Source organism: Thunnus maccoyii, chromosome 22 (genome assembly GCF_910596095.1).
Source record: "Thunnus maccoyii chromosome 22, fThuMac1.1, whole genome shotgun sequence".
NCBI lineage: Eukaryota > Metazoa > Chordata > Actinopteri > Scombriformes > Scombridae > Thunnus > Thunnus maccoyii.
In genome coordinates this window covers 18,198,016-18,212,327 of record NC_056554.1, presented here as the reverse complement: position 1 = coordinate 18,212,327, position 14,312 = coordinate 18,198,016, and the positions used below count along the sequence as shown (strand labels likewise).

General features: G+C 37.9%; 1 protein-coding gene across 1 annotated transcript; it reads right to left on the bottom strand.

The window, feature by feature from the left end:
- Positions 1-2,342: 2,342 nt before the first annotated feature.
- LOC121889844 (sterile alpha motif domain-containing protein 9-like) lies at positions 2,343-13,910 on the bottom strand. The gene is made up of 9 exons (XM_042402056.1): positions 13,853-13,910; positions 6,748-9,283; positions 6,326-6,363; positions 6,178-6,239; positions 5,770-5,984; positions 5,397-5,650; positions 5,149-5,271; positions 3,405-3,522; positions 2,343-3,230 (listed from the first exon to the last, which is right to left on the bottom strand). Exons 1-9 carry the CDS (start codon positions 13,871-13,873, stop codon positions 3,214-3,216), a joined length of 3,384 nt encoding a protein of 1,127 aa, XP_042257990.1. The 5' UTR covers positions 13,874-13,910; the 3' UTR covers positions 2,343-3,213.
- Positions 13,911-14,312: the final 402 nt, after the last annotated feature.

Below are 14,312 nucleotides of genomic sequence, written 5' to 3'. Positions count from 1 at the left end.
GCCTTTGTGCCAGTTTAATATGAGAGATGCTTCAAGGTCAAACCAATGCTTGGCAAAATATTTCTGTTAACTTTCCCACTTCCAATAAAAAGCAGCAAACAATTGCTTCCTTAAACTAAAAGGAATAATCAAAGACTGCCTGGACAGCAGGTCCCAAATGTGACAAGGATGTCTCTAGCTATTTTCTGGGGTATCTTTAAGAATTTACCACAATCATATAGTTAAAATAACTTAAGGTAAAACTATATAAACTATAAAATATATATCAACAGACCTTAGCTGTGTCTCTGGGCTGACATCTGCTTTTTCCACAGAGTTGTGTGACTTTCGCAAACTCGCACTTTCAGTCTTTTTCCTGTTATGAGTCAGAGTGCACTTCCTCCAATTCGCAAAACATGATGTTACAGTGCATGATGTTACAGTTAGCAACAGTTTTTTTCTAGACCAGAGAGAGAAATAAGTCAAGAAGCACAGTTTGTAAATGCCAGTGCTGCATTTGACACGTTCAACCACAACATATTACCAGACTGACTGGAAAACTGGGTGGCACTTTCTCCACAGTTCTAAATGGGTTTGAATCCTACTTAAAGGACAGGGACTACTTTGTGTCTATAGATAATAAAACATCTGAGTGGACAAAAATGACATGTAGAGTTCCCCAAGGCTCCATTCTGGGGTCTCTTCTGTTCAACATCTACATGCTCCCATTTGCTCAGTTTATGGAAAACAACCAAATATATTACCATAATTATGCAGAGGACACACAAATTCACATAATTGTATTACCAGGGGACTTTGGTCCAATACAAGCACTGAGTAAGTGCGTTGAACAAATCAACGCTTGGATGTACCAGAATTTTCTTCAATTAATATAAGATAAAAGTGAAGTAATTGTTTTTGGAGCCAAGGAAGAATAAATTAAAAGTCAGTGCTAAGCTTCAATCGGTAATGTTAAAAACCACAAATCAAGCCAGCAATCTTGGTGTAGTCATGGACTCAAGCCTGAATTTCAACAGCCACATTAAGAGAATTGCAAAGTCAGCCTACTATCACCTGAAGAATATATCAAGGATTGAAGGACTTATGTATCTGCAGGATTTGGAAAAACTTGTCCATGCGTTTATCTTCAGTAGGCCTTTACCACCGTAAAGGTGTCTTTACAGGTCTCCCTAAAACATCAATCAGGCAGCTGCAGCTAATTCAGAATGCTGCTGCTCGATTCCACACCAAGACCAAGAAAGTGGATCACATTACTCCAGTTCTCAGATCTTTACACTGGCTTCCTGTCTGTCAAAGAATTGATTTCAAAATATTGCTGTTAGTTTATAAAGCACTGAATGGTTTGGGGCCAAAATACATTTCTGATCTGCTGCTATGCTATGAACCAGTCAGACCTCTCAGGTCATCTGGGACAGGTCTGCTTTCTGTTCTCAGAGTCAAAATTAAACATGGAGAAGCAGCGTTCAGTTTTTATGCTCCACATATCTGGAACAAACTCCCGGAAAACTGCAGGTCTGCTGGATCTCTTAGCTCTTTTAAATCAAGGCTTAAACAAATTTCAGTCTTTTGATTAATATCTTGCCCTGCACTGTAACTTTTATTCTCCTGTTTTAGCTGTTTATTCTATTTTGGCTTATTTTTATTTCCAATTTAACACTTTTTAATTGTATTTAAATTTTATATGATCTTGTATTATTTTTACATTCTCTTTTGATGCCTTTTATATTTTATGTAAAGCACTTTGAATTGCCTCATTGTTGAAATGTGCTATACAAATAAACTTGCCTTGCCTTGTCTAAATAAGCTATAACAACTATTATAATAAATATTTTTCTTTCTGGCTTAATGGAATATTTATATAATACATTAAAATGGTTATAACTCCTGAGCTACACTATAAACATAGGGATTTTATTTAACTCTGTGGAAAAGTTATGTTCCCATAAAGATGATTGTTCATTGTGTCAGAAAAGCAGCAGGAGTTGATGGACACTTTAAAAAATGACTCTCTACCTCAATAAAAATAATTTTGAATCTTGATAACTGTGGATTTGTGTCAACTGGTCAGTAACACGGTGAGGCTGAATACCCAATAAAAGCAGATGTATTAACATTAAATAACAGTACTTTGTATTATTCCAGGACAGGAAGAAGAGACTTGAATAAAATGATGGATATTACTGTGAGAATATAAGTCTATGCATTTTATATTGATATATATGTATAATGTATAGACTACTCTTCTATAATCAATTTCACCTGAAATTCTTGATGTGTGTGAATGTGCAAATACAACCAATACAATACCACACTTTTGCTTTTAAAAGGAGTAGATTTATTTTTACAGAAATAAAACTTTTGTTACTAACTATTTCAAGTAAGAAAATGTCTCATTTGTAGATATCAACATCATGAGAAAATGAAAATAATCAATACATACATAGATTCACACTATACTTACTTGGTTATAGAGACAAAATTAAAAAAGGACAGAGGTAACATGGGGGAAATAAATCAATGACAAAGGATTAAAGTAATTGACCCATCTTATATCAAAACACTTGTCATGTCACATTAATCTGGTCTAACCATTTAGCTGATGACATTTTGTTGGGTTTTTAGTTGTACTAATAAAACAGAACACAGCTTCAATCTCTTCTTTCATCACACTAATACATAGTTATTATTTTCTTAGTCTTTAGTCAAGCACATTGCAGCAAAATCACAAGTCATTGAGTTATTCCTTACATATGAACATTTTCTTAAAACTGTGCCACACAATATAAAACACACTTAAAAAACATAATCTGTGCCTTTAAAAATGCACCAAAGTGTGTCCTTCACCATTTAATTGGGTTTTCTTGACAAATCTTGCAAAACAATGAATATTTACATTGAAGAAAGGAAAAATAACATTTAAAAGCCAAATATTGCAATTATTTTACAGTAAGAATATATTTTTTCTTTGTTTCATTTATTTGCATGTCGCCTCTTATAAATCTCATAATTCATTAAAGAAAATGCTAAAATCTGGAACCTAAGATATAAAATAAATCACAGAATAGATTCTTTGCAAAAACTAAAGTCAGAATACGCAGATGTTCAGTCATTTTGTGACTCCTCACAAAATGACACAATACAATTTCAGTGCGATGTAATTCTTCAGAATGCACCTCCTTTTGTTACCTCCTCATGGTGTTTATCTCCACTGTTTTAGTTTTGGTACTCATCTGGAATAGAATGCAGAATAAAGTGTTAATTTTGTAGTTGGTGCTTTTATGTTTTGCTTGAAATATATTCAGAACACAAGGTTTCTGCTTCACTAAAAAATAATATTTTTTTAATACATTTAAGGTGGTATAAATAGTGGTGTTGGAAATCTTTAATATTTAATAACCACTAACCTTTTGATATTGCACAGGTCCACACAATATGCTTCTCTTCATCTTCTAGTTTGAGTTTGACGTTACTCTCTGCATTTTTAATGAACACCTCAAAGAAATTTGGTGTACTGTGTACCACCTGTGGAAAAAATATTAAGAGAAAAACAGGGCTTTAAGAAATTAGAGTAGACATGCAGACATGCTCCTCACAAAGAATAAACCAGCTTTAACTAAGACTTTAATTTTCTCCACATACATTTTCTTCAACAAGGCTAACTTCAAGGGAAATTACCATCTTTTGTCTGAAATACAGACTGTTATTATGTTTATATACGACTAAATTGCAATAGCAAATACATTTTATCATACTGTAATGACAAAATATTAAAGGGGACATATTGTGCACATTTTTCCTCTGGGGCCCCACTGGAATATCTTTGCATGATTTACAGTTCAAAAAACTCCTTATTTATGCAGCCACTCAGTTCAGCCTATGTCTGAAAAAGGCTGTTTTAGCTCCTTGCTCTTTAAGGCCCCCCTTCGATGAGCCCACTCTGCTCTGATTGGTTAGCTTCCTGAAGCTGCGTCACAGAAGACTTTCAGGATGTTAAGTCATGAAACAAACTATAGTCGTGGGATTTCTCTACTTTTCTTGTTCTTTATTTGAAATGGAAACTTCTCTAATACATCCGTACATGTTCGAGCCCAAATCTGATCCGAAATATGATAGCAGACAATGCAAACAACACAAAAAAACCCGTTAGTAACAGCCTTAGTAATCAAGGCTACGGAATGGACGGCTATTTATCAGCATGTGGGACGATCCAACGTCAGCTTGTCGGCAAAGTAGAAAAGAATACTGCGAACAAAGTGTTCAGAGCAGGTTGAAGCCCTGGCTTTTGACTTGCAGGGAACATTTCTACATACGTTAACCTCAAGTTTTTAAATTTTGAAGGTTTGACATAGACATCTGACATCATAACAGTATATAAATGACAGAAAACCAGAAAAAGCAAAATATGTCCCCTTTAATGTATTTGGCAAGTTGCTAAAATGTTGATACTGAAGGTATGAGTAAAATGTGCAGTGCCAACTTTTTTGCCAAAATATATAATCTTGCACAACAATATCTGCTGATAGCGACAACAGCAATACTCAACTGTGTTATGGTTATGTTTAGACGCTGGCAGTACTTGGTTAATGTAGGGAAAGATCATGGTCTTAGTGTAATACAGAAAAAAGTCTGCAGTGGATGATGAGACACAATGTGTTTATTAACATTTAATCGGAACTATAATTTTTTTCTAAACCTAACCAAAGTGCATTTGTTGCCTAAACCTAACAACACACAGGACTCAGGATGGAAACCCTTGTCTCTGGTGTCCACATCCTGTATCTTGTATGTCCGAAGTGCAGTACACAAATGAAGCGCTTTGTTCATTTAAAAAAAAAATTCTGGCAGCGAATATGTTTGTTACAGCACATAATTGGAAAAACAATTTAGCAGTATATAAGCGTAATTTCTAGGAGATAGGGTTGACCCTGGATGAATCAACCATTATACCAATAATAAACAGAACAATCTTCTGATCACTGATTTAATTTTATCCTCAGTAGCTTTTGGTAGCAATAGGGAGTATAACAATAAATAACTTTTATATCTTGTAGCTCAAAACAGGTTATGGTGTGATACTGTAAGCACCCATGGTATATAGTGGCTAGTAAACTCAGTAAACCTGTGTATTAGTTTAAAAGAATGTCAAACCGAAATTTCTGCAGAGTCTGCATCAGTTGTGAGGATGAATGACTCCAGTGTTTCAAGGGATTTCTCTGGGTTTGGCTTTTGGATCATTCTAGATCCCCTGGCCCTTTCCACTTGCTCCACTTCCTGTAAAAGAAATATCTCATTCTTAAATGTACCTCAAGGTCACCTTGAACCTTAAAGAACAAATGTATCCTTTGCTGATAATACATCACACAGTATGTAATGATCATTGTGACAACTGAACTGACCTGTTGTCGAGCAGGATCACAAACGATCACATAAATGTGTAATGTGAGTTGCTTCTGGTTGGTCCGATAAATCAACACGTTACAGTGGGCTTTCATTGGAAATCCAGCTTTTATCAGGACTGCATTTGTAGAGAAGCTGCTGGGCTGGAATAATCTGACATGTGAAGATGTGACCTCAGACACTTCTTCTAGAAAGTTTCCAGATTGTCCTTTGTGTAGAACTGCAAACTTGCCTGAAACTTTAGCTAAGCCATCTGGTCATGATACAAGAAGGAAAGACATTTAGCAGGAAAAAAGAGAAGTGTCATAATAATTATACACATGCTGAAGAACCTGAGTCAATTCTGTAGTTGTTATCATCATGTTCACTCACCCATACAGACCCAGTGTGGGAGATGCACTTCATCAAGCTCTCCGTCAGTGACGGTGATATCCATCAGGGGACCTCCTGGTTTGCAATGCACCATGTTCAGCTTCTGCCAGTGTTCCTCCCAAGATTTAAACTGGTATGTGAAGCTGACTTTTTTCTTACAAACCCAGCGCAGCCCAGACACACTGCATTTGAAGCGTCCTGCTTCAGACTGCATCCTAAGGTTGTGACAAGGAAAATGTGTTGTTCTTCTTTGCCATCAAATGCAATGGAATCAAATACAACATTGGTGGAAGGATATCTGGTGGATCCCATTTTTACAGGTAAAAAATGTTATAAAGATTCACAGTTTTGATTTTTTTTTCATACTTTCCATTTGTTGTGGTATTGTAATGAAGATGTTTTTCTTACCTGTAGATCGGGAGAGCATTCTCTGTTCTGCGCTCAGGTGTGGCTGCTGTCCAGTTGGAGTCCTATTTTGGAAGACCATACACTTTTGAGGTTGTTGTTGTTGAATCAACCATTTTGGATTTAAAAAAACGACAAAAATCTTTCTTACCTTGACACTGCCACAAGAGTCACAGCTTCTTGTAGGCCCTTAATATGACACATAAGCAGATAGAAACACATAACATTATATTAACATTTGTTCATTGTAAAATATTAATTTTTACACTATATAGTTTGCTATTTTGCTGATACAGTGTAAAGCATGGACACATAGTCAGTTTCCTGATTATTTCCTGTTATCTAATATTTAACTGGAAGCTTCATGGAAAGAAAGTTTACTGTTGGTAAATAGTGAAAGATATAATCAAGAGACTGTTCTGCTGACAGCTGATGTGAAACAAAATAGTTTGTCATCCAGTGTGGATGTAAATGAAGTAAGCATACAATTCAACAAATAGAGGAAGAAATCATATTTAATTGGACTATTGAAGTCATCAACTCTTATGGTCTTAGTTCTAATGACTTTCCTACCCAGTTTGTTGTTCTCTGTCTGGATGCCAAAGGCTACCAGACCTCTGATGGTGAATCCAAGGTAAAAGGAAACATCACGTTGAATCCAGAGGCTGTCTCGCATGTTTGCATTCACCATGACCTTCATGCCCCCTATAGCTGCAAACAATTTGTAGTTTTGGACTACTCCATGAAATTTCAAGAGTTTTTTGTTGACCCTAAGATCTTTAAAAATCTTATCATTGTTCATCATGTAGTTGATGAAGTCTGTTGTTGCATCATCATTCTCCAGCAAAAACTGACTATTGTTTGTTGGAGCAATTCTGCTCAGAGCCTCATCTTCACCAAGGTAAAATAAGGGACAAAGGTACCTTGATTGAAAGTACTTTGCATATGCAGAGTCATAGGAGTGATTAATTTTTTGAACGAACAGCATTAGGTCAGAGGGACTGTTGTTGTCCCCAGGCCACTCTTTGAGGAGACCAACAATGGGAGGTTCAGGGGTGTCTGCATCACTTGGTGACATGTTCTCTTCCACATTATCTCCAAATGTATTCATGACATCTCTAATCAGGTCAGGTAGTGGATGCTCAGTATATTTACAGTAGCATGATGACACATCCTTCTGAATGTATGATGGATCATCTTTTTGAATGCCAGGCTTTGAGAAAGTTAGATAGGCATTTAAAAAGTTGCATTTTTTCTCGACCTCGTCTCTGAGGCTGCTTATTAGACCATTAAATCTGTAGAGTTTGTTGTCTCCTAACGATCCCAGGACAGAGCCCATGGACACATTCTTGGTGAGAACTTTTTTCCAGGTTTCGTTCTGAGTAACAAGTTGGTCGTAAACAATGTTGCAAACCTGCAGGTAACCAAACTGCCCTCTGATGTTAAAAATATGTGAGACTTTGGTATTGCCATCTTCTTTCATGTCTGCACCATGTTCATTTTCAGCAAGTTGGTCTTCATCTTTGAAAGCTTGAATGGCCTTTTTGGCAAGTTTCAAACTTTCTCTCGGTTTAGCAGAGAAGTCTTTGTTCTTCAGATGGTTCTTATAGACTTGGCCCAGTGTATCAGCAACAAATGAATTTTTGGGATCTCTTTCCTTTGCTTCTTTTGCCCACCTTTCTGCCTGATTGTAGTCTTTTAGTTCGATGTAATAAAAACGAGCAAGTGCTTGTGGGAAAAAAGGATTTTGTAAAAATATCATTGACGCCATCTTTAAAACTGATGCACTCTGGACTTCGCTCTCCTTCCTTTGAATATCGAGAATCAGTCTAGAAAACCTTTCTCGGTCTTCTTTAATCTCATTACCATTGATTCTTTTCTTTGGGTTCTCTTCTACTTTCATCTCTCTTTTGGTCAGCATGTCTTTGACGAAACTAAGCAAACGTGGAGGAATCTCATCTCTACACAGAGAGTTCAAGAAGCTTCTTGCTGTGTCACTTCTGGTCACATCTGCCTCACCCATTAATTCAGTACAACACTGTGCTATCATTGGGTGAGCCATGCACACTTTTTTTCCAGATCTGACATCATGCTGGAAGGTGATGATGAGATGACTAAAGGGCTCCATTCTGTCCTCCAGTGAAAGGTGTCCATGGATGGAGTCTTCATGTTTGAGGAATTCCAGGCACTGAGACTCCAGGAGATATGAGCCTGGTACATAGGCATTCAGCAGGGATAGGAAGGTAGCAAGCTGGGTCTTCAGTGGTTTATTTGCTCTTTGGACTGTACTGAATACTGTGCATGCTTGTTTGACATACGCTTGAGAGAAATTAGTTTGCATTATGTTAAAGCCATGAAATTGTCCACATTTATCCCTGTACTTTCTGCTCAGCTCTTTCTTTTTCTCATCAAACTTCTGTTTCTCTGTGTCAGAGAGTGCTTTTTGTAGGATAACGTGGTCACTCTGTAGAACTTCCTTTCTCACACAGGTGAAGAAAATTACCACAGGGATATTGGTAACTATCCTCTGTTGAACCATCTTTTCCATAATGCTGTCTTGGAGATTTTCCAGAATGTGTTCATCATTCAGTAGCAGCAGCACAGTGTTCTGGTTGCCTCGACTGCCTGCTGTGAAAAGATGGACCACCTCTGTTGCAACATTCATGATGTCTGAGGTTGAGCCTGTTAAAACAGCACACCTGAAGGACCTCCTCAAGTCCCACAACACCTGCATGGCCAGTGTGGTTCCCCCACATCCTGGTTGGTGGAACAGTTTAACAGTTGATATTCCTGGAAGTTTTCTTTTGTTCTGAATTTGTTGTTTAAGTGAATCGTATCCATCTCGTTTAATAAAGGAAGTTCCAGTGCCGTCTGACTCGGCCTGTTCACTAATGTGAAAGTTTAACCATTCGGGAGGGGCACCCCTGTAAAAGGTTTCTTCCGTCTGCACAACAACTTTTGGATCTAAAGACTCTCCTTTGAACTGATTTGCATAGAGAACATCCAACAGTGAGAAGGAATCTCTCATTTCTCTTCCCACGCAAATTTCTCCACTTCTAGCAGTGGACAGGGCTAGTTCACTTGCCATCTTGGACTCAGTGTCTTGTTCCTTAATCAATGTCAAAAAGGAGAAGAAAAAAAAAGAAAAAAATTACATGCAACATTTATATAATGATGCACAATTTAAAATATCCAACAGTATATACAATAGGTAAAATTAGCTTCACTTCAACAAGTTCATGACTAATTCAACAATATAACACTGACAGGGACCACTCTAACTAATGAGTAAATTCACTTTTGATACTTAGTGCATATTGCTGCTAATACTTTAAGTGATATTTTGCATGTGACACTTTTACAGGAGTTTAAGGGCCTTATTTTTATGCTGGCGCATGGCACGAAGCACAGTGGTGCACCATCAAGCCAACCTGTTCTCATTCCCAGGATGTCAAATACTGATGCTTTGTTACATCCCTCAGCATCTGAGAGCGACGCACAAGGCACCCTTTAGCATCTCTGAGATGCAAGCTGTAGCTCCTTGACATACCCACGCTACTACGGCAGTTCAGACTGGCCTCTTGCCGTGCCAGGAAGTGAAACAAGTGGGGCCTAGGCGACTCTGTGACCCTTGCTCCTTGAAAAACAAGTTGGATGAACTGCGCGCACAGGTCAGAACCTGCTTCGAGTATCGTGAGTCTAGCTTGCTGGTTTTTATGGACAGATGATGCAATGACGTGCTGGACAATTATATACAAATCGACTGATTTTCCCACATACACTCTGATAGAGATGAACTCTGGTAAAACAAGAGGGGAGGGGTTTGTGATTACGTTAAAGATAGCTGGTGCCATAACTTTGCAATTAGAGACACCCTGTGAACATATTACCTACCAGTAGTCAAATTACAGACTGTGTCCACCAGCATCTATAAAATAAGCCTGACGAACCCATGTTGATCCTAGGTGATTTTAACCATTGCAGATTAGAGAAATCCCTGCCAGGCTTTCACAAATATGTTAAGTGCAGCATGAGGAACAACATTTTTGACAAGTCGTATGGTTATATTAAAGATGCCTACACAGCCTCAGAGAGAGCTAGGCCTCCTCTTGGCAGTTTTGATCATTATGTTATCCAGCTGCTTACCACCTATCGGTCAGTCTTCAAGTCCAGTTATCCAGTAATTAAGACTGTAAAGGTGTGATCTAGTGACAATACAGAGGAGCTAAGAAGATGCTTTTTCTGCACAAACTGGGACATTTTCTTGCAGGATGCAGATATTGACATAGTCACAGAATCAATCACTGCCATATCTCAGAAAACTATTAAGAGATATCCAAATAATAAACCTATATCACAAAAGGAATTAAGAAATGTATTAATAGGAAGAAAATGGCCTACAGATCAGGAGACACTAAAGGACTGAAGGCTGTACAAGAGGGCCTCAAACGGCAATTGAGGGCAGCACAGATACAGCGCAAGGAATAGGCAAAACAAGATTTGTACAAATCTGACACAAAGAAACTCTGGGACTCAATTCGAGAAATGACCAGTATGGATTCCAGAAGGAAGCCCTTGTTTGCTTACAGCAAAACTGAACTGAATCATTTTTATATGCGATTTAAAACTGATACTTTTCAGGAATGCTGTTAAGTTTTAGCTAAAGTAACTTGTAATGTTTGTGATGACAGAATGTTAATAGATCCATGTACAATTACCAAGGCTTTTAAAACTATGCACACTAACAAAGCAATGGGGCCAGATGGCATGTCTGCTTTTAACATTTTGCTGAGGAACCCACATCAGCCTGGCATCAACTCTTTCAGCTCTCTATAGATACACACACAGTGCCAGAGCATTAGAAAAAAATCCATTATAATTCCAAGTCACTTATGATGAAGGAAAAAAATAAGGAGTGCTGCACTGGGTTGGGAAACTATTGTTGCTAATGTTGAAGTAAAATAAATCAAGTGCTCTTCAGAAATAGGGCAAGTAGTCAAATAAGAATAAAAAAACAATGACTATCCAGCTTACTTTAAACAGAGGTCGATGGTGTAGAGGAGCAGTCTTCATTGCACTTAATATCCTGATGAAGACTCCCTGAGTCGAAATGCATTAGTATGTCCATGTATTAAGGATTTTTAACCCACTATCAGAGTGCCTTGGATGGTTTTTCGACTGCCCCTCTACACCATAGACTTCCATTTAAAGTAAGCTGGACAGTCATTGTTTTTTTATTCTTATTTGACCATTATAATTCCAGCTCCCAAAAAGTCTTGTCCCCAGGAATATAATGATTACAGGCCAGTGACCTTAATTTCCATTGTTATGAAATCAATGGAGGATCATAACAGAGAAACAACATGAGGATGTGGAGCCATCCCTAGATCAGTACCAATTTGCCTATATAAGAAATTGCAGCACAAATGATGCCATCTCCACAATACTGCACCTTGTCTTGAAGCACTTAGAAAATCCTGTTGCATATGCCAGACTGATTTTTATTGATTTTGGCTCTGCTTTTAATACTATTCATCCACACACCCTGCTTAAAAAATTAGTTCAGTTGAAGGTTAATCCTTTTTTGATCAAATAGGCCACAACAAGCGAAATTTAATTCAGCATTTTCTGATACAGTAGTAAGCAACTCTGTATACAAATGACTGTGTCAGCTCTCAGCCTAATCAATTTTTCTCACTGTTACCCTAAGTTTACTTACAAGTAACTCCAACATTGCCAGCTATGAAGCTGAAGTGGACAGGTTTGTGGACTGGTGTGATGAGCATCACTTGCACATTAATGTACACAAAACTGAAGAAATTATGTTGGATCTCAGATCAGTTGGAGACTAGAGCTCTGTTGCCATACATGGCCATGACATCAGAGAGGTCACTTCTTACAAATATTTAGGGGTCCACATTGATAGTGAGCTTATAGCGCTATTACAGAGTCCATCTTACATTATGGTATTACGAGCTGGTTTGGAAAACACTGTTACCAACTCATATTTTAGGCCGTTTTGGTTCGACAATGTTAATTTCATACATGTAACACTCACTTTGTCTGAGTAAGGAGGGGATGTAATTCTCAGCAGGTAATAGAATACACCTGCTGAATAATGCATCCTCACAATAACTTTATTTCTGAAGATCTATGAACCAAATGATTTACCAGCACATACTTATGGCTGTTTTGGCTCCATAGTGTGAATTTCAAAAATTTAATAATGACCTAAGCTGAAATAACAGGGGATGCATTACGCCGGCAGCAACAATCAGTTCTGCTGAATAATGCACACACCCCTTAACACTCAGTAATGACACTTTAAATCAAAATTGATAGAATCACATTTTTTCATCACATACTTTATTTGATCGACTATGACAGAGTGAATTTGACACCCCAGATTATTTTTTCTGCATTTAAAAACCTCATTTGAGTGTAATTATCTGAAATCCTATGCTTAAAAACACATCATCAAAGAACACCAAAGAGTTTGCCCTAAATATTGAGAGATTAATCAAGGAAACCTTGTAAATTTCAGACTAATCATATTGAGGAAATACTACTAACACTGAATCTAATAAAACATTGATTTCAGATGAACCTGACAACGAAGATAATACTGTTTTTAAACAGTAACGTTACTTTGCCATAAAACATCATCACAATGTCTGGTATGCAAGTTTCCTTTTAGCTGTGCGCGCTCCCGCGAGGTGCATGCAGTTCTCGGTAAGCGGAACTCGGCATGACACCAGAGCAGTTGCTCTGAGCGTATAATAATGACGCGGATGGCTTTGCATTGGAGTTTGTTGGAGGTCTGGTGCGTCTCGACAGACGCTATAACGGATGCCTTGTGCGTCGGTGCGTCGGTATCAGACGCCGAGGGGCGTGATAAAACATCGATGTTTGACGCTCTGGGACTACGCCGGTTGGTGTCTCGCGGTGCGCCACAGTGGGAGGAAAGGCGCATTAAAGGGTGTGGCGATGCCAATCCAGCAGCGCACTGCAATCTGGGTGTCGAGAATAAATCCGCTGCTCTCCTCGTCAGAGCAGGTTGAAAGCTCGACGCACTTATGTTCCCTAATATTTTGTCACTTTATTTGGTGAAGGCACACACATATAAACCTCTCTGAAATCACACAAACCTCTTTTTTCGGGTTCAGCTCATCAATAAACTTTCCAGATATTTTTTCTGGTATGGCATAAATCCCAGCGATACTGAATGAAGATGAATGAGGATTCTTTCCAGCATCTATCATCCACAACAGCTAGCATCGTATACTGTCAGCCTTTACTCTGCTGTGGTGACTCTCTGTAAAACCATCTGAAGGCGGCTGGTATCTGTTTCATCTGCAGTCTCTAATTGGAGTGATAATGCGCATTATCAAGGCACAATTACGCGCGCCAGATACGCTCGTTCAACTTTGTGCCACCAGCAGCAGACTGTTGCAAAATAACCACAGAAACCTCTGTACTTATATGTAGTTATGAAAATCAAAATTATCTTTCAAATGCTTAAATTGGTTTTTAAGATTCAATTATATTTTTGCCAAACAGGAATACTACACATCTAATCTGTGTCAGAATTTGTGCGTTATATTGCCTCATAATTCTAGCGACTACCAATAAAGTGCTTTAAAGTAAAAAAAAAAAAACAATATCAGAAGCGGCTTACCTCAGCCCACTTTACTCTCATCCTCTGTGTGATCTGTCTTTCGTTTCCCGTTTCTCCTCCTTTCTATTAACTCTAAAGAGTTTCAGTTTCGTTTCAGCCAAAACAATCCCCTCATTGTCTCAAACCTACTTACATCAAATACTGTGGTGTCCTTGAACAGCACTAATCTGTCAGACTCATTTGAAAAAATGTAAAAACAATTGATAGTATCAAGTAAGTATAAAAAGTGGTTATAACAGATATCAGTTTGTATTACACTCCCACATGTGATTTTGTACAGTATGTCAAATAGTCAAACACCACAACCCATAACTGTGGGATCATGTTTCAAGTTGGGGTTGCTGTGAGGATGACGCAATATGTGTGTCAACACCCATATGAAAAAGAACTTTATAAATGATATATGCTGTAAAATGTACATTGGTTGTGCAGGTTTTCTTATTGCCCTTAAAAATAAGTT